This window comes from Balaenoptera acutorostrata, chromosome 6 (genome assembly GCF_949987535.1).
Source record: "Balaenoptera acutorostrata chromosome 6, mBalAcu1.1, whole genome shotgun sequence".
In the NCBI taxonomy this organism is placed as follows: Eukaryota; Metazoa; Chordata; class Mammalia; order Artiodactyla; family Balaenopteridae; genus Balaenoptera; species Balaenoptera acutorostrata.
In genome coordinates this window covers 69,924,025-69,951,301 of record NC_080069.1, presented here as the reverse complement: position 1 = coordinate 69,951,301, position 27,277 = coordinate 69,924,025, and the positions used below count along the sequence as shown (strand labels likewise).

Genomic DNA, 27,277 nt, shown 5'->3' with positions numbered 1-27,277 from the left:
CGGGCACAGAGCCACATGGCATTGAATGCCATGCTAAGAGGTTTTCTTGGGACACCATTATCAAGGTCTACGAATGATGGTAGAGAAGTTAGTCTGATGGTGTCTGGTAATACTGGAGCCCTCTGCTATGGGCATTTTGAGAAGTAAGTGGTATAATGACTCCTGTATCGTCTGTAACCGTGTACCATCATGACCATTCTCCTGCCTTGCCCTATCCCACAGGCCCATCCGCATGGCTTCCACAACTAGAAGGCCTTGCCCTCACATCAACCAGCTTTTCTTTCATGCAGAGAGGGCCAATGTGGTTGATTGAGGGGGCACCCAGAATATCAGTGACACTTTCACTCTCCCCACTCTTCTAATTGGAAGTGACAGAAAATCCTGGTTGAACAGGCTTAAGCCAGAAATGTGGGGGGTCGGCATAGAATTTATGGCTCAGATAATTTAAGAGCTCAGAAATGGTGAGTGGTTTCAAGTACAGCTGAATTCACGGGTTCAAAAATATCATTCTGTCCTATTCTCTCTTTACGTATAGTCTCTGCACTCTTGTGTTATTTTCACTCTCAGGTAAGACACTCCCGCTGGTGGTAAGATAAGCTGCCAGCACAGTTCAAGGTTTCCATTTCCCTGCTTCATACCCAGCAGAAAAGAGAAAGTTTCTCTCTGTTCAAACAGGACTCTGGGGCCTTGGCCTGAGTTTCACTCAGTCCTAATTGGGTCATATGACCATTCCATAATCAGTCTTGGGACTAAGGAAACGAGATTATCTGATGGGCCAGGCTAAAGTCACTCCTTCATCCCACCCTCTTCCCCTAACTTCTGAATTAGTTATAGCTTGAGCTGGACCTGAAACAGATTGAGAGTTGGGAGATATGGCTATTAACAGCAAAGACAATGGACATTGGGTGGCAATTACAACAAATGTTTTGCCTTTTATCTGTTGTGCTCCTGAACTATTCCCTGAATGCACTTGGTGTATACTCATTGCTAAGCTTTATTGAATTCATAGCATTGCAGAAACATTTGAAGTTGTTTAGATAATAACCACGTACTTTGAAAATAATTAAGACAGAAACTATTTTAAAGCCTGAGGGAGGGGAAGGAAAATTAAGCAAGGACCACAATTGAATTTTTGCTTTAAACTCTTAAGAATTAAAAAAAAAAAAACCCCGAACCCCAAAAACCCAACCTAGTGCTACTGTTAATGATGAAAGTCTGAATGCTTTCCCCTTAAAATCAGGAATAATGCAAGGATGTCCACCCTTACCACTTCTATTCAGTATCTCACTGGAAGCCTGATCCAGTGCAATACAGCAAGAAAAAGAAATAATGAACATAGATTGGAGAGAAATAAAACTTACCCTGTTCACAGATGGCATGATTTTCTACATAGAAAATCCCAAGGAATCTACAGAATAACTCCTAAAACTGGTAAGTGATTTAGCAAGGTTGCAGATACAAGATTAATTCCCAAAAAAGCATTTGTTATTTCTATATACTAACAATGTATGATTGGAAATGGAAATTTTTAAATATTATTTAAAATAGCTCCAAAAAGTAAAAGATCAGGTATATATCTAACAAGATGTATGAATAGGATCTATAGTTGAAAATTACAGAACACTGATGAAAGAAATTCTAGACCTAAGTAAACAGTCATACCTGTTCATAGACTGGAAGATATATCATAATGATGATGTCAGTTCTTCTCAAATTGGCTTATAGTTTTAATGCAATTCTAGTCAAAATCCTGGAAGTATTTTTTGTAGATGTATCAGACAAACTGATTCTAAACTTTATATGGAAAGGCAAAGGAATAACAAACAACTTGGAAAAAGAAGAAGAAAGTTGGAAGAATCACAGATGACAGTAATCAAGACTTTGTAGTACTGGTGAAGGGATAGGCACATAAGTCAATAAAATAGAATAGAGATTCCAGAAGTAGACCTATATGAATGTGCCCAATTGATTTTTGACAAAGATGCAAAAGCCATTCAAAGAAGAAAGTAAAGTCTTTTCAGCAAATGGTATTGGAACAGCTAGACATATGCAAAAAAGAAAAAAGAAAAAAAAAGAACCTCTACCTAAACATCATATTTTATACAAAATTAACTCAAAACAGATCATAGATCTAAAAGAAGAGTAAAAAAGAAAATTTTCAGAGTCTTTGTGACCTAGAGTTAGGCAAAGAGTTCTTAGATATTATGACCAAATAGAATTCATAAAAGAAAAAATTGATAAATTGGACTTTATAAAAAAAAAAGAACCTTTGTTCTATGAAAGACACTGTTAAGACAATGAACACAACAAATCATAAAGTTGTACACCTTAAATGTATGCAATTTTTAATTGTCAGTTATATTTCAATAAAGCTGGGTGGGGGGAAAGAGACTGAAGAATCTTACATACTAGGAAAAAATAATTGCAGATCACATATCCAACATATCTGAACTTGTATCCAGAACATAATAACTTTCAAAACTCAAGAGTGAGAAAACAAATAATCCAACTTTAAAAAGTCACTTCACCAAAGAGGCTGTCAAGTAAACACACAAAAAGATGTTCAGCATTATTAGCCATTAGGGAAATGTAAATTAAAACCACAATGAGACAAGGAAAACTTTTTTTTTCTGTTTATTTAATTTTGTATCTATGTGAGATGATGGATGTTCAGTAAACTTCTTGTGGTCGTCATCTCAATGTATGTAAGCCAGATCGCTGTGCTGTGCACTTTAAACTTATATAGTGCTGTATGTCAGTTAAATCTCAATAAAACAAGGATAAATTAAAAAAAACCACAAGATGCCACTACATGCCTATTAGAATGGCTAAAATAAAAAATACAGTACTAAGTGCTGATGAAGATGTGGAGCAGCTGGTCCTCTTAAACCTTGCTGGTGGAGATGTAAAATGGTACAACCACTCTAAAAAACAGTTTGGCAGTTTCTTAGAAGTTAAATATACACTTACCATATGATCCAGCAATCCTACTCCTGGGTATATACCCTAGAAAGAGAAAAACTTATGTTCACAGAAAAACTTACACACAGATGTTTATAGCAGCTCTATTCATAATCACCCAAAACAGGAAGTAACCCAGATGTCCTTCAGTGAATGAAAAAATAAATACTGTCCACCTCTAAGATGTGATCCATTCATCAAGAAGAAGGAACATATTATTGATATGCACAAAACATGGATGAATCTCAAGGGCATTATACTCAGTGAAAGTAACCAGTATTAAAAGGCTACGTAGAGTATGACTCTATGTACAAGACATTCTCAAAAAGAAAAAAACATAGTGATGGAGAACAAATCAGAGGTTGCCAGAGGTTAGGGACAGGGTGTGTGTGTGTGTGTGTGTGTGTGTGTGTGTGTGTATCACTGTAAAGGTATAGCATGAGGGAGTTCTTTGGGGTGATAGAACTATTCTCTGTCCATATCCTAATTTTGACGGTGGTTGTAAGAATTTTAACACATGTTAAAAATCATAAGACTGTGCACTAAAGTTCAGTTTTACTGTATGAGAAATACACTTAAACATACACACCTTAAGAGTCTGGCTCGTACAGACAGGCCCAGTGTTTCAGGAGGTGTTCTGTGTTTAAATGGTGTGAGGAATACCTTCTTTCTGGTGTCTTTTCATTCCTGTGAAGAGCGAAGCCTCCAGTGGACTGATGCTGCCCTCCTATGGAGGATATCTGATCTAATTGTTTTTGGTATTTTGGGGCGTGGAAGATAAGGGACCTTCTTAATTCCACATCTGCAGGGCCAGCCAGGGCCTGCCTTGTTACCTGGACACAGGTCACATGGAGGAGGTTGGGAAGGCTTTCCAAACACCCTTGAGCTGAGGTTTTTGTTGTTTTTTTTTTTAAAATAAATTTATTTATTTATTTATTTTTGGCTGCGTTAGGTCTTTGTTGCGTGAGGGCTTTCTCTAGTTATTGCGAGTGGGGGCCGCTCTTCGTTGCGGTGCGCAGGCTTCTCTGTGGTGGCTTCTCTTGTTGTGGAGCACGAGCTCTAGGCGTGCCAGCTTCAGTAGTTGTGGCACACGGGCTTCAGTAGTTGTGGCTTGCAGGCTCTAGAGCGCAGGCTCAGTAGTCATGGTGCACGGGCTTAGTTGCTCCACGGCATGTGGGATCTTCACAGACCAGGGCTTGAACCTGTGTCCCCTGCATTGGCAGGCGGATTCTTAACCACTGCGCCACCAGGGAAGTCCCTTGAGCTGAGATTTGAAGTTGCTGAAATGGTAAACAAGTAAAGTCGGAAAGCAGAGGGGCCTATGTGCACAGGCTCAGAGACCTGGGCACGGGGGCGGGGCTGGGGGTAGGATGGACCAAGGAGCTTGCATGCCACCCCGTGATGGGAAACCATTGAAAGGGCTTTAAGCAGGAAAGTGACTCAGCCAGATTTGCATCTCAGAAAGATCATTCTGGCTTTGATTTGGAGGATGAATTGGAAGAGACAAGACCAGAAGCAGAGAGAGTGTTAGGAAGCTGATGAAATAGTCTTGGTGAGAAACGAGGCCGACCTGAACCAAGGTGGTGCCGGTGAGGATGGAAGGGAGGGAGACAGATTGGAGAGTTGTTTAGACAGTAGAATCAGCAGGACTTGGTGGCTGTTCGATGTGGGCCTGGGATGGGATGCAGAGTTGTCTAGAATGTCCCCAAAGTGTACCACTTTAGACCCAGACTGCTTCGGTATCTCAGCTGTGTCACTTACTTCCTGTGGACCTTGGGCAAGCTACTTTACTTCCTTGTGCCTCAGTCTCTCACCTGAAAATGAAGTCACCTCACAGAGTTGTGAAGATCAGTCAGAGTTAATTATGCTTTGAACAGTACCTGACCATAGTCTACACAGCCCTCAAAAAATGTCTGCAGTGACAACACAATTTAGGAAGATAGGGAACTCTTCCAGGTATCTCTTTCTTTTTTTAAAATTAATAAGCCAATTAATTAATTAATTTGGTTGCGCTGGATCTTAGTTGCGGCAGGGAGCCTCCTTGGTTGTGGAATGCGAACTCTTAGTTGCAGCATGCATGTGGGATCTAGTTCCCTGACCAGGGATTGAACCTGGGCCCCTTGCATTGAGAGCTCAGAGTCTTATCCACTGCACCACCAGGGAACTCCCAGGTATCTATTTCTGTGTAACTAATTACTTCCAAAGTTAGTGGATTAAAATAGCAATCATATTATTATCCCTCATCGTTCTGAGAATTATTTGGGCTCAGCTAAACAGTTCTCACATGAGGTCGCTTTTGTGATTGCAGGGATATGGTGGCTGGGCTGGAATCAACTGAAGGGCCATCACTCACGTGTTTACTGCCTGGAAGACTCAAACAGCTGTTCTCCCTCTCTATCACTCGCTTACTCACTCGCTCTCCCATGTGGTCTCTCCAGCAGGGCAGCTTCAGGGTAGCTGGACTTTTTACATGGTACCTCAGGGCTTCAAAGTGAGTGTCCCAAGAAGAGAAACCATCAAAAGCCACCCCTTTTCTAAGCTAGCCTCAGACTCCATCCATGCAGGCTCATTTCTGCTGTATTTTCTTTATTAAGGCCATTACAAGGCCTACCCAGGTTTAAGGGAAGGGAACAGAGACTCCATCTCCTGATGGGAAGAGTGTCAAATAATGTGTGGACCTATTTTAAAACCACCAGCTAACCCAGGAGGAAAAGTCAGAAGTCTTCTGGGAGAAGGAAAGATAGGTTTATTTTTAGTATGTTGGGTCCCATGTTGAGCTATATATATCTAGGTAGAGATTGCCTGAAGACCTGGAACTTGGGAGACAGAATGAGGCAGGAGATAGAAGTGGAAACTGAATATATAAGAGCAGATAGGATCACCCTGTGAGAGTGGACAGCCCATGAAGAGGTCAGAATACAAACTCCTTGGGAAACACCAGTATCAGTGTGGAGGGGAATATCCAGAGATGGGGAGATGGAGAGCTTACTTTGCCTGGCTAGGTTCTTGCAGACATCCATCTGGTTTTACTCGTAGGATGTTGCAGTCTGAGAATTCTTTCTCTGGGTCCTGGCATCCTCTTGGCAAAGAGTTATCTTTTCAACCAGAATGGACTCTAGGACCCACGTTGAGCATCCTCTCCCCCTCTCCCACCAGGCTGCTACTGTCAGAATCTCCTGCCCTCCCTGCAAGGCCAGGCAGTACGTGCAGGAAGTACAGCATTCTGATTGCTTCTGTCCTGTACATTTTCAGTATGGGGCAAGGAATTAGATCCTCCTCCCTCCTTCCAGTCAGGTGTTTTCCCTGAACTGAAAGATTACTTGAGCAAGTTGTTAGGAAAGTCACTTCTCTTCAGCCACCTAAAAATGTTTTTTCTGAATTCAAGCCATGTCCCTGTGACTGGCCTTCAGTTCCAGATCCTTTTAGAGAACCGCTCTGGTACTAGGGCTAGCCTGGTTCCTCTTTTGCGTTGCCACAAGGAAAAAGGAAGTGACTTGGGATTCCGCAAAAGAGCCAGGTTCCAAATCAGATATGTCTGACTTCAGAGCTGAGCCCTGCACCCCAGGCATCCTTCGAAAGACACCAGTATACACCTACCCTGAATGACCTGAACATTTGGACAGTTGAATACAATACACATCAACCAGTTCCTGACAGATCGAGCCCGGGTCTGGTAGGTTTAGTTTGAGCAAGAAAGTAAAATAAGCCAGGGCTTGCGGTGGGGACATGGCAGAGTCAGAATGGCTTCTCTTGACCTCCTCCTTTCTCTGGGAAACAGATGAATTAACAAGCTGATTTGTACTCCCTCTCACCTAAGCTCTGAAATGAACCACCCTCATCATCCCACCAAACCTTTCCCTGACCCACGTTGTGGATCTGGGATTCTCATTCTTCTACAGCCTTCTCTCTTTCCCACTCCTGATGAAGCTCCTTTTCCATCTCCCAGCCCCGTGTGGCTTCACTTTCCTTCCCAAGAACAGCCTCCTAACTACTTATCTCCCTGTTCTAATCCATCCTACATATCTCAGCCCCTACATACCTCAGCCAGCTTTATCTCCAATCCTGGCCCACCCCTATGCAAACATGTTCAGTGGCTGCTCATTATCTCTACTAATAGCTAATCTTGGTATATTACTTTATAGTGTAACACATGGTTTCTCTTTAATCTGCACAATGACCCAGTTATCGGAAGGGACCTACGCTTAGGGAAGTATAAATTCTCCTCCCTGGCATTCTAGGCCTTTCATGGTATGCCCCAACTTAGGTTTCTGTCTCAGTTCTCTAAACCACCCCTCGAGCACCAGCCAAACCACTGGCCAAACACATTCTTGTAACCTCTTTGTGGAAGGAGCTGCACTTTGAGGTCTGACAGACCTGGTCTTGAGGCTGGCCATGTGACCATGCGCAAGTTTTCTAACCTTTCTTGTATGTATTCATTGTGCTACACGATTTTATATAAGGTACTTGAACATCCTTGGATTTTGGTATATGCGGGGGCTCCTGGAATCACTCCCCTGTGGTTAAAGTAATGCAGGGACAACTGTAGATTGTAGAATAAAGGCTTGTTAGATTAGATGATGGTAAAGGTGCTTAGGACAGAGGCACTTGATGAGTGCTAGTTTCTTCTTCCCCTGACTCCTCTGTCTTTGGGTGTTTCCCCCACTTTCCTTCTTCCTCAATAATACCTGCCTTTTGAATTCCTGTTCTATTATGGAAGGTGCGTCTGAACCTCTCCCTTTCTTAATCTAGCCTAATGGGAATTTCAAGAAAGCCTTGAATTCCTGCAGACTCTGGGGTGGCCTCCTCTGTAGGCTCGCAAGCTCTCCTGACTATCATTACTGTGCGTGTCTTGTCCTGCCTCCTAGACTGTAGGTTCTTGATGGCCGGGGCAGCATCCTCTCTTTGGCCTCTCTTCCCGTGTTGTGTGCAAGAAGTTAGATAACACTTGCAGGATTCACTCAAGAACATGGGGAGGCTGTATGAGGTCATCATGATCATTTCCTGGTCCCTGTGGTGTTTGCTTTCTTTTGAACACAGCGGCTTTCCCTCTTGTGTTTTATCATGTTTCTATACTGTCTTCAGTGGGAAAACCAGAATGAAAGATGACAGCTCAACAGGAAGTTGGCTTGCAGAAGTATTTAGTGTGACCTCACAGAGCTTAACAATTGTTTTTAAGCTTTCATTAACATTTAAAAATTGAGTGGTTTCACACAATGACCCAGATTCTTAGTTTCTCTGTAAAAAATTCAGAAGATGAGGCCACCCTGGACCCTCACTTCCCTGTGATGCTGCTTGGCTGGAGCTGTCAGGACCACCACAGGCCCCGCAGGCCTGGTTCTTGCACTTTTGCCCAGACTTCTGGCCTTGGACATTTACAACCTTTGATGTAAACTGTGAAAAATCATTAAAATATATTTCAACTCTATAATTAAGAATGGTGGACTTCCCTGGTGGCGCAGTGGTTAAGAATCCGCCTGCCAATGCAGGGGACACGGGTTCAAGCCCTGGTCGGGGAAGATCCCACATGCCATGGAGCAACTAAGCCCTTGAGCCACAACTACTGAGCCCACGTGCCACAACTACTGAAGCCCGCACGCCTAGAGCCCCTGCTCCGCAACAAGAGAAGCCACCATAATGAGAAGCCTGTGCACCACAACAAAGAGTAGCCCCTGCTCGCCGCAACTAGAGAAAGCCTGCGCACAGTAACGGAGACCCAATGCAGCCATTAATTAATTAATTAATTAATTAATTTTAAAAAGAATGGAGTAGTCCCCCTTTTTGATTTTACAGCAGGTGACCAAGTTGCTGTTGCTTCCCAGGGTGGTGAAAAGTTTATTCTTCTATTACATATGTTTTATAAATGTCTTTGTGCTCTCCGTCTGCAGACCTCTTTCATTTGTTTAGAATCAATGGTGATAGAGGCCTCAAGCCCCGTTACAACACCAACCACCTGTTGATGCAGTATCTGGCTTCTTTCAGATGGAGGAGCCGTCAGCCCCATTCTGTCCAACAAGGAAAAGAGAAAAATGGCAAATCCCTCTGCTTTCACAGTCGCCTTTTAACACTGGTCCCTGTGCTCCCCAGGGAGAAAGACAGAAGCAACAGGGAAGGTCCACCCTCCTTGAAGTGAGAAGGAGGAAGAAGAAAACTCTCTCACTTTACGGTTTAACACATTTAACCCTTACCCCATGTTTCTGAGTCAAGTATGATTCCTTGACTGATGATGAAACTAAGGCACAAAGAGGCAATTGTTTACCCTCTGTCCCAGAGCAAGGAAATAAATGGTGAGCAGAGTTTGGGCCCAGTTGTATCTAACTTATGTCACATTCTTCCTATTCTGTCTGCCTTAGGATCGTCAGCCTTTCCCACCACGTTTCTAAGACTGGTATTTGTATAAGTGTTTATTAGTTGGAAGACAATCAGGAGCTGAGCTGAAATAAACAAAACTTGAGCTTCTGCCTGCTCTAAATAAGAAGTTTCTGTTCAGCCCTCCACTGGGAGTGTGTCTTTAGGCCTCCCGACTTTCCACCATTAATAGCTCTATAATTTGAATGGTCTTCAAGGAAATAGGAACAAAAAAGAATAATAAGATTAAATACATTGTGAAATAAGAATAATACATGACTTTGGTTGAGATCAAAGTGCTTCCTACGTACATTTTCTCATTTGGTTCTCAATATTTTTGAGGTACCTTTGTTGAAGTAAATACTTCAAGCACTTCAATGAAGCAACCAAAATCAAAGGCATTGACAGCTAAGTATGTGGTAGAAATGGAATTAAAATCTGGATTCGTGACTCCTCTTTGCATTATATGCTCCTGTTTGGTTTTTACTTATACCATAGAGAGTCTAAGTTAATTCTGAAAGCTCTATTCTCATTTGCTGCTGCTATTATCTCTGTTGTTACTCAATCACAGCTAACACTTACTGAGCCTTCCTGCCAGGGGTGGGGCTAAATCATCTGCATTCATTATGCCACTTAACATTGCAAACCACATGATATATAGCTACTGTTGTTATGTCTCTTTGATGAAGATACTGCATCTTAACAGGGTTAAGTAGGTTACCTAAGGTCACACAGCTAGTACCTGTTAGAGCAGACTCAACTCCAGATCTGGACGACACCTGGAAGTTTCTGATATGACTTGTATTGGTATCTTCTCCTAGACTGTAAGCCAGATGAGGACCAGGACCACAAGTGTATCCTCCATAGAGCTTAGCAAACTGGTTGTATGCAGCAGGGACTCAAGTCATTAATTAATGACAGCTGACTTTTTTCTAGGTCATTAGTTTGATTTTTCTTCTCCTGCAGGGATTTTCAGGTCATATTGTTCTCAGATTAATCCTGGTTTTCTATTGGTTGTTTTGATTGATTTTTATAACCTATAATTAAAAATTAAGCTCTCAAACATCTCCTTTGTGGGCTATGAACTACAATCTGTAATCACAACTTTTCTTTAAATTGATCATCTTCTTTCTGAGCTGTTAATAAACATGTCTGGCATCACTTGGGTTTTCAAATTGGTATTTCCAGATGGTAAGGCCTTCAGATCTGATAAGCTTATACATATCATACTAAGTGAAAACTTGAACAAAATGCTGCATCTTTGGCAGTCTTTGTGCTATTAGTATGATAACTAAAAGGAAAAAAAGAAGTCTCCCTATGGTTTTGTCTTCTCTCCCACCCCATGGAAAAGTCATCAAATTGTCAACCAATCAAAATGTAAATGAATCACATTTAGTGTTACCTGCCTTTCTCTTTTTCAGTTTTTAAAATCAATTTAGTTTGAGAGTATGTGTTTGCTTTTTCTAATTGAGGTAAAATTCATATAACAAATAAAATTTACCATTTTAAGGTGTACAATTTAGTGGTTTTTATTATATTCACTGTGTTGTTCAGCCATCATCACTGTCTAATTTCAGAACATTTTCAGTCATGCCCCATAAAGAAACCTCATACCTATTAACAGTCAGTCCCTATCCTGGACCCCCATCCTATGGCAGCCACTAATCTACTTTCTGTCTCTCTGGGTTTGCTTATTCTGGACGTTTCATGTGAATGGAATCATATAATATGTGGCCTTTTGTGTTTGGATTCTTTCATTGAGCATAAAGTTTCAAGGTTCATCCATGCTGTGGCATGTATTAGTACTTCATTCTTTTTTGTAGGTGAATACTGTTCCAATGTATGGATACACCACATTTTGTTATCCAATAATAAGTTAATAGACAGTTATTGTTTTTCACTTTTTGGCTATTATGAATAATGTTGCTATGAGCATTTCGTGTACAAGTTGTTGGTGAAGATATGTTTTCAATTCCCTTCAGTATATACCTAGGAGAAGAATTGCCTACATCAATTGTAACACTACCTGGGTCATATGGTAACACTATGTTTAACTCTTTGAGGAACTGTCAAATAGTTTTCCACAGGGGCTGTATCATTTTACATACATGCACATCTTCACCAACATATGTTATTTTTTTTTATTAATTAATTAATTTTTTATTTTTGGCTGTGTTGGGTCTTTGTTGCTGCACACGGACTTTCTCTAGTTGTGGCGAGCGGGGGCTACTCTTCGTTGCGGTGCATGGGCTTCTTATTGCAGTGGCTTCTCTTGTTGTGGAGCACGGGCTCTAGGTGCGCGGGCTTCAGTAATTGCAGCATGTGGGCTCAGTAGTTGTGGCTCACAGACTCTAGAGCGCAGGCTCAGTAGTTGTGGCACGTGGGCTTAGTTGCTCCGCAGCATGTGGGATCTTCCCGGACCAGGGCTCGAACCCGTGTCCCCTGCATTGGGAGGTGGATTCTTAACCACTGCATCACCAGGGAAGTCTGTTCACCAACATAGGTTATTTTCTGTTTGTTTTTTATAACCATTCTAATGTGTGTGAGATAGTGTTTCTTTGTGGTTTTGATTTATAGTTCCCTAATGAAGAATGATGTTGAACATCTTTTCACATGCTTATTGTTCATCTGTATATTTTCTTTGGAGAAAATCCTTTGCCCATTTGTAAAAACTGGGGTTGGGGTTGCCTTTTTATTATTGAGTTGTAAGAGTTCTTTATATATTCTGGGTACTAGATCCTTACCTGATATATGATTTGTATATCTGCCTTTTTTTTTTTTTAATTTTTATTTATTTATTTATTTTTGTATTTATGGCTGTGTTGGGTCTTCGTTTCTGTGCGAGGGCTTTCTCCACTTGTGGCAAGTGGGGGCCACTCTTCATCGCGGTGCGCGGGCCTCTCACTATCGCGGCCTCTCTTGTTGCAGAGCACAGGCTCCAGACGCACAGGCTCAGTAATTGTGGCTCACGGGCCTCGTTGCTCCGCGGCATGTGGGATCTTCCCAGACCAGGGCTCGAACCCGTGTCTCCTGCATTGGCAGGCAGATTCTCAACCACTGCGCCAACAGGGAAGCCCTATCTGCCTTTCTTGAGTTGATTACAAAGCAAAGTTTTCAAGAAATTTGTATTTTGTTGCCGTACTGTGAAGCTCTGTGGTCTCTACTAGGCCCTACCTCATTTTTACCTATTAGTATTTGGAAGGTCACCAGAACTTTCACTAAAGAATGGAGATTGGGGTGGGAAGGAAGAACTTTGTTCTCTGTGGGTTTTGCCATTGAGGTCATGCACTAATCCTCCCCACTGCCTTGAGAAAAGCCATGGTCACCATCCCTCGTAATGGAAGGTGCCCTGGAGGCAGAGGATGCAGGTGGGGGCAGAAACTTGAGGGTTTATGGCATTTTTATCCGTGGTGGGATGGAACCATTTCTGCTTCAGAATTGGGTTGTCTTTTTTTTTTTTTTTAACATCTTTATTGGGGTATAATTGCTTTACAATGTTGTGTTAGTTTCTGCTGTATAACAAAGTGAATCAGCTATATGTATACATATATCCCCATATCCCCTCCCTCTTGCGTCTCCCTCCCACCCTTCCTATCCCACCCCTCTAGGTGGTCACAAAGCACTGAGCTGATCTCCCCCGTGCTATGCAACTGCTTCCCACTAGCTAGCTCTTTTACATTTGGTAGTGTATATATGTCAATGCTACTCTCTCACTTCGTCCCAGCTTACCCTTCCCACTCCCTGTGTCCTCAAGTCCATTCTTTACGTCTGCGTCTTTAAGAATTGGGTTGTCTTTTGCTCTTAAAGAAAAATTCTGGGGCAGATGAGCTCCCATCCCCTCATCAGCCATCATTAGGGCACATTTCTTGTAGTCAAGATGAGTTTGCCAGTTTGAGGCAGCTTCATAAAAAGCTTTTCCTCTGAGGTTGAAGAGGGTGGCTAAGTGAGAGACCAGGAGTCAGCGGGAACCGTTGTGTGTCCAGGGCCTCTACGGGAGCAGCCCCACTTGCTCGTGTGTTGTTGGAGCTGGTCCTCACTGCGCTGGGCTTGAGGCTGGCGGCAGGGTCCTTCTGCTCTGTTGAGGTGGATGCCACCATTACTGCAAAGTCCTGTGGATGCCCTTGCCAGGCTCATTTACCTCTTTGTTACTCAAAGCATGGTCCCGCTGACTGAATCTGCCTTTTAACAAAATCCCCAGGTAAGTGTGTGCACATCGAAGTTGAAGAAGCAGGTATTCAGGTCCCAGTCTCCCTGTTGCTGCTCACCTCATGTGGTTACTCAATCTGTGTGTCTGAACAGTCTTCCTCCTTCTTTCCGGCTTCCATGGGTTGGCCTGTGTGATGTTAATGCCAGCTGATTGCTTTGGGTAGTGTAGTCATTTTCACAATGTTGATTCTTCCAATCCAAGACCATGGTATATCTCTCCATCTGTTTGTATCATGTTTAATTTCTTTCATCAGTGTCTTATAGTTTTCTGCATACAAGTCTTTTGTCTCCTTAGGTAGGTTTATTCCTAGGTATTTTATTATTTTTGTTGCAATGGTAAATGGGAGTGTTTCCTTAATTTCTCTAGACAAAGCAATCTTGAGAAAGAAAAACGGAGCTGGAGGAATCAGGCTCCCTGACTTCAGACTATACTACAAAGCTACAGTAATCAAGACAGTATGGTACTGGCACAAAACCAGAAATACAGATCAATGGAACAGGAGAGAAAGCCCAGAGATAAACCCACGCACATATATGGTCACCTTATTTTTGATAAAGGAGGCAAGAATATACAGTGGAGAAAAGACAGCCTCTTCAATAAGTGATGCTGGGAAAACTGGACAGCTACATGTAAAAGAATGAAATTAGAACACTCCCTAACACCATACACAAAAATAAACTCAAAATAGATTAAAGACCTAAATGTAAGGCCAGACACTATCAAACTCTTAGAGGAAAACATAGGCGGAACACTCTGTGACATAAATCACAGCAAGATCCTTTTTTGACCCACCTCCTAGAGAAATGGAAATAAAAACAAAAATAAACAAATGGGAAACTTAAAAGCTTTTGCACAGCAAAGGAAAACATAAACAAGACAAAAAGACAACCCTCAGAATGGGAGAAAATATTTTCAAATGAAGCGACTGACAAAAGATTAATTTCCAAATTTACAAGCAGCTCATGCAGCTCAATATCAAAAAAACAAACAACCCAATCCAAAAATGGGCAGAAGACCTAAATAGACATTTCTCCAAAGAAGATATACAGATTGCCAACAAACACATGAAAGGATGCTCAACATCACTAATCATTAGAGAAATGCAAATCAAAACTACAATGAGGTGTCACCTCACACCAGTCAGAATGGCCATCATCAAAAAATCTACAAACAATAAATGCTGGAGAGGGTGTGAAGAAAAGGGAACCCTCTTGCATTGTTGGTAGGAATGTACATTGATACAGCCACTATGGAGAACAGTGTGGAGTTTCCTTAAAAAACTAAAAATAGAACTACCATACAACCCAGCAATCCCACTACTGGGCATATACCCTGAGAAAACCGTAATTCATAAAGAGTCATGTACCACAATGTTCATTGCAGCTCTATTTACAATAGCCAGGACATGGAAGCAACCTAAGTGTCCATCGACAGATGAATGGATAAAGAAGATGTGGCACATATATACAATAGAATATTACTCAGCCATAAAAAGAAACGGAATTGAGTTATTTGTATGAGGTGGATGGACCTAGAGTCTGTCATACAGAGTGAAGTAAGTCAGAAAGAGAAAAACAAATACCGTATGCTAACACATATATATGGAATCTAAAAAAAAAAAAAGGTTCTGAAGAACCTAGGGGCAAGACAGGAATAAAGACGCAGACGTAGAGAATGGACTTGAGGACACGGGGAAGGGTAAGGGTAAGCTGGGACGAAGTGAGAGAGTGGCATTGACATATATACACTACCAAATGTAAAACAGATAGCTAGTGGGAAACAGCTGCATAGCACAGGGAGATCAGCTCGGTGCTTTGTGACCACCTAGAGGGGTGGGATAGGGAGGGTGGGAGGGAGATGCAAGAGGGAGGAGATATGGGGATATATGTATATGTATAGCTGATTCACTTCGTTATAAAGCAGAAACTAACACACCATTGTAAAGCAATTATAATCCAATAAAGATGTCAAAAAAGAATATATGGGACAGTCTCCAAGATAGATCATATGTGAGGCAGTAAAACAAGCCTTAATAAATTGAAAAAGATTGAAAAAAAACCACAGAAGACTTTAATCTCTTTTTTGCAAATACCCTAAAACAGGAACACTGCTGTTTTCATAAATCTGAATCAAGTGCAGTTCAGCTACTATCCCCAGGTTTAATTTTTATAACTATTAAAAACACGTGTGCATCAGAACAAAGACTGAGTAGGACCTGGAAAATGGTGAGGGGAAAGGAGTGGATAGGTTGGTGTAATTAATTATTTATGACTTTTGTCTTTTATTTTGATCTCCAGAACTATTTCATGAACAATAATTTTTTATAAACTTTGCAGGAAAAAAAATCACCCCATTACCTCCAAAATAGGGCTACTGGACTGGCAATTGTTGTTTGAGACAACATGGGCATGAAGAGATGACATTCTGTGTATCTTCTCTTTTAAGCTTAAGTTTTTGAACTTGAAGAAGAAATCTGTAGCTGCGGTCTTAATTGTTTTCCTCCCTAGTTTCTCCCTTCCATTTTACCAATATACTTACTTTTCACAAAAAAACTGGAGAAAGCACGGCGAACTCTCCAGGCACTAATGAGCTTGTTTTATGATCCCATTTTAAAGTCGAGGACACCAAGGCTCAGTGATGCTCACAGCATCTTGGGCCACAGAAGGAACCTTTGAAGACATCTAATTCAACCTTTTTGCCCTACCTCCAATCCCACCACTTGACAACGGGAGAAGTTAAAGTCGTGGCCCAAGTTATGCACCTTGTAAGTGGTGGAACCAGAACTTGAGCCTACTCTTCTAACACCATATTCTTCCCAAGCTGTGTCAGTACCTGCTTGGGATCTTCCTGCCTGTGTGGGGGAAGGCAGCCAAGAATGAATTCCTGGTAATTAAGGGGGCTACAGAGGTCTACGTAACAATTTTACCTTTGGGCTTACTTGTTGGCCTTGCTGAAGACCTCCATAGAGCTTTACCATTCAGGGAGGTTCTTGATCTTCATCTTCCCTAGTTCTGGGAGTGGCCCTACCATGTGCGTCTGATCTGTGCACCCCCAGGCAGGCACTTATTCCCAGCAGCCTTTGGCTATGGAGACCTCTCCATGCTCCTTAATCCAGTCCAAGGTTCTGACTCTGGAAAAGGGTAGGGAAGGACTGTGCCCTGTGAAATCCTGACCTCATCTTGGAACCTGGCAAATCTTCCAGTGATTTTTTTTCTTATCTTGCATCTCATTTTTCCAAATGTGTTTGAGACCAAGATAAAGCATACCCATTCACAAGCATAACTCCTGGCTGAGGTCATTCACCAGCTACTTGTTCTTGAGAGTCCCAGGATGACACCTGTGGCCCAGGGTGAATCTCCCAACTGCTTTTCCAGGTTTTGGTTGGCATTTATATTCTCCTTTTCAGTAAAATAACAAATATCAGAATATAATTTGTGGTACTTAACTTCAAGAACAAGCTTGATAGAAAGTTTTCATTACTAAATACAGTAACCTATTCATTGTGCTTGTCACCTTTGATTGCTTTTAAATGATTCCTTGTGGACTCTTTTATGTCTCCCATCCAAGGCTTCCCTGGTGGCGCAGTGGTTAAGAATCCACCTGCTAATGCAGGAAAATAAAAGTAAGCTAAAGATAAGGTTACTACACAAATGTATCATATGTGGTTCATCTATTTGGTCTACTAGTGGGCATGAGAAGTATACCAGAATTTAAATGAAAACTCTAGTATTGATTATAATTCACATCTCTTTTCATTTGCCCTAGCATTCTTAACAAATAACTCTAAATTTTCACATACTAATTATTTGAATTTGTGAATTAACATATCCAGTGATATCCTCCTTGAATCTTCCTGCCCTCTAGTCATTTTACTCCCAATTAGCATGTCATCCATCAGAGGTTAATGAAGAAAAAAAAGATGTGTGAGTCATCCCAACCCATTTTCTTTCTTGGTTAATAAAAGGTAGTAGGGAGTGAGGGTTCCTGAGGATGGGGCGGGGGGGGGGGGGTAAGCCAATTAGACGTTATTAGAACCATTTGGAAGAGGATAAAGAAGAAATATTTACTGATGGAATTTGTGAATTTTAGTTGTCAAAGTCATCACAAGTGAAGAAGTTCATATTAACATTAAGGCAAGCTTTCAGAGAATGTATGTTTCTTGATATGGAACATTTCCTTGCTATATATAAAATAGATAACCAACAGTGACCTACCGTATAGCACAGGGAACTATACTCAATGTCTTGTAATAATCTATAAGGGAAAAGAATCTGAAAAAGAATATATATATATATATATATATATATATATGTGTATATATATATATATATATATGTATAACTGAATCACTGTGCTGTACACCTGAAACTAACACAACATTGTAAATCAACTATACTTCAATTAAAAAAGAGAAGAGTATTACTAAAATTATTATTAAAAGAATATGAGAAAAATACAAACTGATATGTAAACTATAAAATATGTAAAATATCTATAGGTAGACAGAATAAAAGTGGTGTGTAAAAACAATAGTTATATTGGGTTGACTAAGATGAACTTTTTTTTCCTTCTCACAGTATTCTTAGATGTTTTGTCATGATAATAAATATAATTGAAGGGGAAGAAAAGAAATGAAAACAAAAGCTTTCACACGAACTATACTTTTTCCAGGTTTGCTGAATAATGTGTACTTGTACTCGTTACCTTTTAAAATGTGATTTGTTTTTTATGTCTAACATTTACAGACTCATGGGAGATCATCAAAATTGTTTTTCTTGCCACTAAAATTTGCACTGGGGGTGGTATTTTTCCATAGAAATTTATACAGAAGAACTCAATGTTGTTCCTTTCTTCTTTCCAATTCTTGTTTTTCTTAGGGATTGCCATAGGCGTTTTGGTTCGAGAATACAGCAAGTTCTCTAACCTGGAGAAATTCTACTTTTCCTTTCCTGGAGAAATTCTAATGAGAATGCTGAAACTCATCGTTTTACCATTAATTATATCCAGCATGATTACAGGTACCTTGAGAAAACTGACATTCTCCATGATTATTTAAGGAGCCATCCCATCACCTGAGTTGTTCTTTTCTTATTATGGAAAAAGTCAAAATGCATTTGATGCATCACACACACACACACAAACACACACACACAAAACACCCCTCACTTGGAAAGTATATATTTGCTTGAGTGAAATATTTCATTATTCACAAAGTGGCATTGCTTTGTGGCATTGCTCTGCCTGTAGCACTGTCCACTGCAGCTCAGATCTTCATTTGACCAGCCGTATAATGTCTTATGAAGAAGGAAAAAAAAAAAGGCATATTTGGTCAATGAGATGTCAGCCAGTGTCCTCAGGGAAAATGTGGTTGTCAGTCTTGATCATGTTTTCAGTAGTTCACTCGTTTGTTTCTCAGTTGCATCCCTCCTGCCCCCTACCCTGTCAGCGGCAGCCTGCAGAGTCCTCTGTCCCCTCTTCTCACTCACATCCACTCCTCCACAGAACTCAGAACTTGCTACATACTTGCCTTGGAAATTTGCCCAGGGGACCAGCAGTCACATGCTGTGGGAAAGGTTTAATGATGGCTTGGCACCATATTTTAAAAACCTGGTTTTCTTAAATCTGAACTTGTGATGCAGTTGAATTTGGAAATGATTTTTTCCTTATAGATCATTGTATTGCAGGGTCTCTTTAAAGAACAAGCGCCTTTATGTAGATAGATATTAATTTGGCTTACAAAAATGTCATTTGTCTGGGTATGGTAAGCTTCTCTGGGCATTCTATAGTTTCTTGTCCTTATCTTCATTCTGGCAGTAGGTAAAATGTGGCAATCACTAGTGTTGCCAGCTTGAAAATCATGGTTTTATACAACCAGGCAATTAGGGTTCTCGACATGGCCTCTTCTAGAACATTTTTCTCTACTGCCACTAAAGAGACCTAGGACTGATCTATGTAGAGTACTGGACATTGGCTGGGGGAAGGGAGGGTGGGTGTCAGTATCTTCTGCATTCAGCAATGCATTGCTTGAGCTGTGGATTTGGCCATTGACCTTTTGAAGTGCCAAACTCCAGTCAGACTAGAGTCCCTTGGGTGTTGGTGTTCTTGGCCTATTACAAACCTAAAGAGAGTATAATTATGTTTTGAAATGACTGGCTTCTTTTAGGCCCTGCAGCCAGAGGGCCAAATCAGCAGACCAATCATTTGTACCATATAATGTTTGTTTATTTGTAGAAGTGATAGTAAGCATTTAAAATTTGGAAGACTTCATGTAAGCATCCAGATTTCTGGCTTCCTCTGAAAAAAAAATAAGATCAGGAAACATTGGAGCCATGTTCCCACACACCAACAGTGGTTTGGAGCTGAGAAACAGCTACTCTGTTTACTTGGAGCAAATGCATTTGAGGATGCCACAGTCCCCACCACTCCCTATTGCCTAATACCTCATCTACTTCACTCATTTACATTACCTGCCTTCCCCTGTAGACACTGCCGTTACAACCCCTTAGAATTTTCTCCATATTGAAGAGTCTTAATCTCTTCTTAGGCTCCTTTGAGAACATGATGAAAGCTTTGGACTCTTTCCCAAGAAAAGTGTTCACCGTTGTACATATATACTGTATTTTACATGCAATTGCATGAAGTTCATAAACTACTTAATGATTGATACTTACGTCTATGGAGGAAGGTATGGAAAGTTGATGCAGATTAGACAGCAAATCCAAAACTCATGCCATAAACCAGGTAACAATACATGTATGCATATACTAGTTGTAGGATGTTTGAAAATATATACTGCTCTTGGTATTCAATAACTAGTGAGATTTTTGCAGTCTGACTGTTTTGGGTGCTAGCTCAGCCTTGCAAATAATCTAGGAAAATAATTTGCAACCCTCAGCATTCCATTCACATAGCCTAGCTGCTTTTTGAAGGTGTAGCACAGGTCTGGAAATTTCTACAATTTTCCTTCACCAAATACCCAGCAGTTAAACAGGAGTTAGAAAGCAGAACAACTACCCATTCTTTTGACATAAAGTGATAAAATGATCAAAGATTCAAGGGACACAAACAAAGCAGAATGGAAACGATGATGCTATATTTGTGTTTTAGATTGTCAGATTAAAAGGAAAAAATAATAACAATATGAAGGCGAGGTTATGGGAAAATGGGCTCATTCATTCACTTTCAGTTACTGTATAATTGGAAAAAACTTTCTGGGGGCAGTTTGGAGCATGTTCTGATCTTTCCATGTAGTATTTCTACTTTGATGAATTTACCGCAAAGAAATAACCAGAGATATGTTCAAAGATTTAGGTACAGGGATGTTCATGGTAACATTTTTTTAATAATGGTGATAAATTATAAGCAGTCTAAATGTATGTTATACCTGTAAGTTAGGATTCTATGCAACTATTAAACACTTTGTTTTGGAAACATATTTAATGAAGGTGGAAATATTCCTAATACAATATAAAGTAGAAGGATAAAACAAATTAAACAACAAGATATTGTGTACAATCCAAATTTTATTAAAATGTATATACATTTTAAGAGTTGGGATCAAAACCAAATGGCTAACAATGATTAGATCCTGATACTAAGAAGAAGTGATTCACTGAGCTTTCTTTATATTTTCAAGGCAAACACACGTTATTTTTGTTTTGTTTTGTATTTTCTTTCTTCCTTCCCTTCCTCCCTCCCTTCCTCCCTCCCTCCCTCCCTCCCTCCCTTCCTCCCTTCCTTCCTTCCTTCCTTCCTTCTTTCCTTCCTTCCTTCCAGAAGAAGAAAGTAGGATGGATTCTGCTCTGTGCTCCTCCAGCCTTCCCTCTGGTAGTTTCCCTCCCCCTCTCCTCCCCAGCTCTGCTCCCTGTTCCTGCAGCTCAGCACCACCTTTACCTGGTGTGTGGTCCTTCCCCCAAACCCTGCAGTGGTCCTCAGCCTCCCCACCCAGCACAGAACCAGGAGAGTAAAGCAGAAGATGGCTATGGAAAATACACAGGAAGAACAGTTTTTAAGTTTTGAAAGCCTTTATAAATCCAGCAGGTCAAGAGCTTATTTTATACATTTATTAGGACAAAGGAGAATACATGTTGGAAGTGGGCGAGAGTGGAGTGAGTGCCCCAAGGATCCATCAATTAGTGGTAGAGACACAGCAAAACTGAGGCCTAAGACTAATGATCTGTGCTTATGCATAATCTTGCATAACAAGTAGGAAAAATACCTCTGCCATGAAAGCCTCTGCTGATGTAAAACTACTTACTTTATAGCTATTTTAACAGGAAGAATCTTCATGTGATGATGAGGATCAGATGTCACATTAATCAGGGAAATTTGATTATACACTGGTTATGAGATGGTATCAAGAAATTGTTGATAATTTTGTTAGTGGTGATAATGGCATTTAGTTATGTAAGAAAATGTTCTTTTATCAAAAGTGTGTGGAATTATGTAGGGATGAAATGACATAATGTCTGGAATTTGCTTTAAAAAAGAGGGACTTCTCTGGTGGCACAGTGGTTAAGAATCCACCTGCCAATGCAGGGGACATGGGTTTGAGCCCTGGTCCAGGAAGATCCCACATGCCACGGAGCAACTAAGCCCGTGCGCCACAACTACTGCGCCTGTGCTCTAGAGCCCGTGAACCACAACTACTGAGCCTACGTGCCACAACTACTGAAGCCCATGCATCTAGAGCCTGTGCTCCACAACAAGAGAAACCACCGCAATGAGAAGCCTGCACACCGCAAAGAAGAGTAGCCCCCACTCACCACAACTAGAGAAAGCCCGCGCACAGCAACGAAGACCCAATGCAGCTAAAAATAAAAAATAAAATAAAATAAATTAATATAAAAAAAAAGAGAGAAGGCACAATAGACATAATCTCAAGGCATTTTCAGAGGTGTATAGTGTAGGCACTAACAGAATCCTACCCTTAATTTACATCCTGAGGGACACACTCAGGCCATGTTCAGAATATCAGTGCTTAGGCCCTGTTAACGTTAGGGTCTGTAAGCTGTATTTATATCACATCACCAGGGAAATAGCAGGGGAAATGGCTTATGGCCATGCCTGAGAATTGTGGCTCTGGAAAATCCTGGCCCATTTTTATCAGCCAGTGAGTTTAAATTCAGGTCACCTTTTCTTTAATATACAAATTATAATGACTGGAGCCTCCAGCACAGGAATGGAACAGCTCCTTGGCTCCTGCTCCAAGAAATTCCCTGAGCATCTTTCCAGAATGCTGTCTTACTCCCCTGATGCAGAAGCTGGGATGACAACCATTTGATCTCACCTCCAGGGGCAAAGGTTTTCCATTACTGGTTTAACCAAGGCTTTGATATAAACAGTATTTATTAAGCAACAGCCAGTATTTATTAAGGCTTAGATATAAACAGTATTTATTAGAATATATGTGTGAGTAGGTTTCCTTTCAAGCAGGGATCTGGAAGCTTTTGTTGTAAAGGGCCAGATAGTGAATATTTTAGGCTTTTGAGCCCTACAGTCCCTGCCCAACTATCCAACTGGTTATCACAGAAGGGCAGCAATCAGTAATATGTAAATGATTGGGCCTGGCTGTGTTGCCAATAAAATGTTTATTTACAAAATAATAGGAGACCAGCTGGCAGCTGACCTCTGGCGAGATAAATTTAAGACTAGATTCTAACTCTCAAGATACAGTCTAATTGAGATGGAATCTGAGTGACAAACCAACACACCAAGCAAATACTACTCATAAGAAGTGAAGAGACACAAGAATGAAGGATAGAGCAGATGAAGTCTCAAGGTATTTGGAGACTCCTATTTTTATTTTTATTTTTATTTTTGTTTCATATTTTTTAAAATTTATTTTATTTTTGTCTGCGTTGGGTCTTTGTTGCTGCGCACGGGCTTTCTCTAGTTGCGGCGAGCGGGGGCTACTCTTCGTTGCGGTGTGCAGGCTTCTGATTGCGGTGGCTTCTCTTGTTGGGAGCACAGGCTCTAGGCGCGCGGGCTCAGTTGTTGTGGCTCACGGGCTCTAGAGTGCAGGCTCAGTAATTGTGGCGCACAGGCTTAGCTGCTCTGCAGCATGTGGGATCTTCCCAGACTAGGGCTTGAACCCGTGTCCCCTGCATTGGCAGGTGGACTCTTAACCACTGCGCCACCAGGGAAGCCCGAGACCCCTATTTTTAAATTCAGACTTTGCAGGTGATGACATACTGGAATCTAGGCTGGGGAGGGCATTTTTTTTAAGGATACGTATTCATTTACTCATAATAGGCTGTGCACTGGGAAGCTGTCCCACACCCTCCAGTGGAAAGACTCGTGCCATGTGCCTCCCTGAAACAGGTTCAGTTTAATTCAGAAAACACTGGTTAACCATGTGAAAACAAACTAACCCTGCGAGAGGCTGAAGTTCCTACCATCCACCTGGTCTTGGATCCCAGGTCTTCTGCTAGCCACCCAAGTCCATGAGTCCCCTTGTTGGCCAGAAGGTATAAGAGTTGAAGACTCACATATCACTTGGCTGTACAGCTTGCTATTAGGTAACTAAGAGCATCCAATGTCAACTTCATCTATGGGGGGAAGTATGCATGCTTTTCTTGAAACATTGGTGGCTTTTTTATATAGTTTAGTCTCTATGAAAATTGCCACTTCAAGATGGATTATAAATTTAAAAATTACTGCTGGAGCTTAAAATCACACAGGCTGAGAATGAACATCTTACCTCATGTGCACTATCTGGAACCACTGGACTCTGCCTGCATTTCAAGAAGTGCCTCCTTTCTCTTTTCCCAGACTTGTTTGGGAACCAAGAAAATAAGATGGCCTAAACAGCTTTGCACACATGAATTAAACATTTCCCTAAGACCAACAAGAAATTTTTGTTGTGTTAAAACACAGTTACTGAAGCCAGAGGACTTATTATATTAACTGGGTTTCTACAATGTGTTTTCTCCAAAGAAGGAAGGGGTACATTGTATACGTAAGGAATGGAGTTCCCATAATGAATGTGCCACTGGCCACAGTAATAAAGAGAAAAGCGGCAAGAGATAAATATTCCCTGCTTCAGTCTCTAACATAGTGAAACCCAGAGAATCCACCCTGAATGAGCTTTCCTTTTGCCTAAACCAGTGCTGCTAGACTGGTTCACAGCTCTGTTCAACTGAGTTAACCTGGTTTTGTTTCTTAAAAAAAAAAAAAAAAAAGGAGTGAGCCTCATATACTTTAGTCACTTTTCCACAATTGCCTCTCTTTGTCAACCTAATGTAAAAGCAAGTAGGTTTTGCCATTTCTTTGGGACTTCATTCTTTATGAGGGCTTCCATGTCCTGTAAAATTTGTATTAAATAAAGGTGTATACTTTTCTCCTGTTAAAAAAAAAGAAAAAATGAGTGAGAAATCATGCGAGGATTCTAAGGAACCTCCTTTGTGGAATACATGGATCTGGGAAACTACATTCATTCATTCATTCATGTCATCTTCAATGTCCCAGGCTCTGTGCTGGGCATACAAGATATAAAGAGAAGTCCTGTCCCTCAAGAAAGGGAAACTACATTGCAATGCTGTGTGATAAGTGTTTTGTGGGAATGAGGACAGGGGAGGGGACATTGGGTGGAGTTTTGAAGAAGAGATAGGAATCAGATGAAGTGAGGCAGGCATTCCAGGCAGAAGAAAATAGCAGAAGGCATGGCATCTTGGGAGGACGGTGAGACTTTGACTGGAATGCTGCAAACCTGGGGAGGAGGCATGGGAATGGAAGGCTGAGGGCATGGCTTCCTGTGATTTGTGCGCCTTCCTGGGGGGTCGACGTGAGCCTGTAGGCGTGGGGAAGCAAGTTAGAGCAGTGACTCCCATCTGTGCCATTATCTCCAAAGGAACACCCTGAACAAGCTTCAGGTGAGGAAGTATTGTTTAAAAGAAAATTCAGTGACACTCCAAGATGGTAAGGCAGACTTTATTCCAGACCATCATGGTAGGTAGAGGTACCACTGCAATGGGATTTTGCAGTGGAGGAAAGAGTGGGTTCAACTCCAAATGAATACAACATGAGCCACTGGGAGTTGATAGCCAAGAAACTGAGTAGTGAGATCAGTGGATGGAAAGTTACTGTGAGGAAACGTCGGAGGTAAGCGGGATTCTGGCTAAACTGACCTCTAACAGGATTCTTGCCGAAGACAGGCCAGGTTAATCAGATATCACCTGGGGGTGGTGGAGAATGAGGAACCTGATTAGATATGGAGAGTGGTCAGATTTTGAGGTTTGGGGGTTCTGGTTAAACTGATTTAGCAGGGTTCTTGCTAAAACTAGATTTTACAATGAAGTCCACAGTTAGGCCTAGGAGAAGGTTCTGGAGCCTGACTAAAGTGTGGTCAAGCAAAGAATCTTTGTCAGTATCAATCACAGAGGAACAGGAGAGTCTACTGGTTAAGAGCCAGACTGCCTGGGTTTGCATCCTGGCTCTGCCATTTACTAGCTGTGAAACCTTGAACAAGGTACTTAACGCGTCCTCAACTGTAAAGTAGGGATAATGATAATACTGTGTCAGAGCGCCCTGAAAGAGCTATATAATTTTTTAACTTACTCTTTTTTGTCTGATACTATCAGAGGTTTCTAGACAGTCCCAACATTGGCATCAGAAGCTACAGGGCCAATATTAGAATCAAGCCCACACAGGTGAGTTCACACAATGCGTTCATTCTGGAAATGAAAATAATAGGAAAAGGCTTGCTCTGCCAGCAAGGTTGAGTTCCTCAGCATACAAGCAGCCTCTACCCAGATGCCTGAGCTACCAGCTTTGTAAGGTAAGGAGAAGCAAAGAGAGAGCTCGGTAATAATTAGCTTGCGGTAGAAAGCCAAAAAAGTCTCACTGAACTGTTAGCTATCCTGATGTCAAAGCACGGACTTTGAAGAGAGCGGCTGAGCTCCTTAGATCCTCTGAGGTGTGTTTAATGCTTATTGAACAAGAAGCCTCCTATAAAAGCTCATTGAATCTTCTGAAAAATTGGCCCAACTACAAACACCACTGTCCTCTATGGTATTAAAAAAAAAAAAAAAAGTTAAAACAGCACCTGGGTTGCTGAAGAACCAGGAGACCAGCCCATTGCTTCTTGACAGATGTTTTGAACATCAAATGTGGACCTGCTGACAAAGGCTGCAAGTGAGAGCCTTTAGTTCATTTGCTGGGGACCATTTTATTTTTTTAACTTCACAGAATAGTCTGGGAGGTGATAGAACCTATTTCAAGGCAGTTCTTTGTATTAATGTCTCTAAGGAAAATAGATGTCAGGTGAAGCGTGCACAGAAATATATTTTGCATGCTCCCCTCTGCCTTTTCTCTTTCCCGCTTTTAACATCCCAGGAGTATTAATCCAGGCCGCCCTGAATCAACAAAGTGAGAGCATAGCCAGCCTTGTTTTCTCTGGGGAATGAACTTACTTCTTTATCCTCATAGCAACGCAATGAAAGTAAGTAGGACCTTACCTCTCTATCTTTAGAGATGAGGAAACAGGAGATTGAAGAGAGATTCAGCCAATTTTCCAAGATTACACAGATCATAAGGGCAGCACCTAGGACTGACGCAGAGTCTCGAGCTCCATTCTGGAACCTTCTGCTGCCTGGGGACCAGAGCCTGGGAAGAGGTGCCTGGGGGCAGGCAGCCATACATAGATTTTCTATTTTACCTTAAGTGCCACGAGAGGCTTATACCTGCATGTGAAATGGCCTGATTTATGTTTTAAAAAGATCTCTTTAGTGGCCATGTGATGAAGGAACACAGAAGGATTATGGT

The 27,277-nt window shown here is 41.3% G+C and overlaps 1 protein-coding gene across 1 annotated transcript in view; it reads left to right on the top strand.

Moving 5' to 3' along the window:
• The window catches only part of SLC1A1 (solute carrier family 1 member 1), a 71,590-nt gene that overhangs the window by 15,244 nt on the left and 29,069 nt on the right, over positions 1-27,277 (top strand). The window contains exon 2 of the mRNA XM_057547718.1: positions 18,391-18,531. Within this exon, the coding sequence (XP_057403701.1) occupies positions 18,391-18,531 (141 nt within the window). The remainder of the gene's footprint in view (positions 1-18,390; positions 18,532-27,277) is intronic.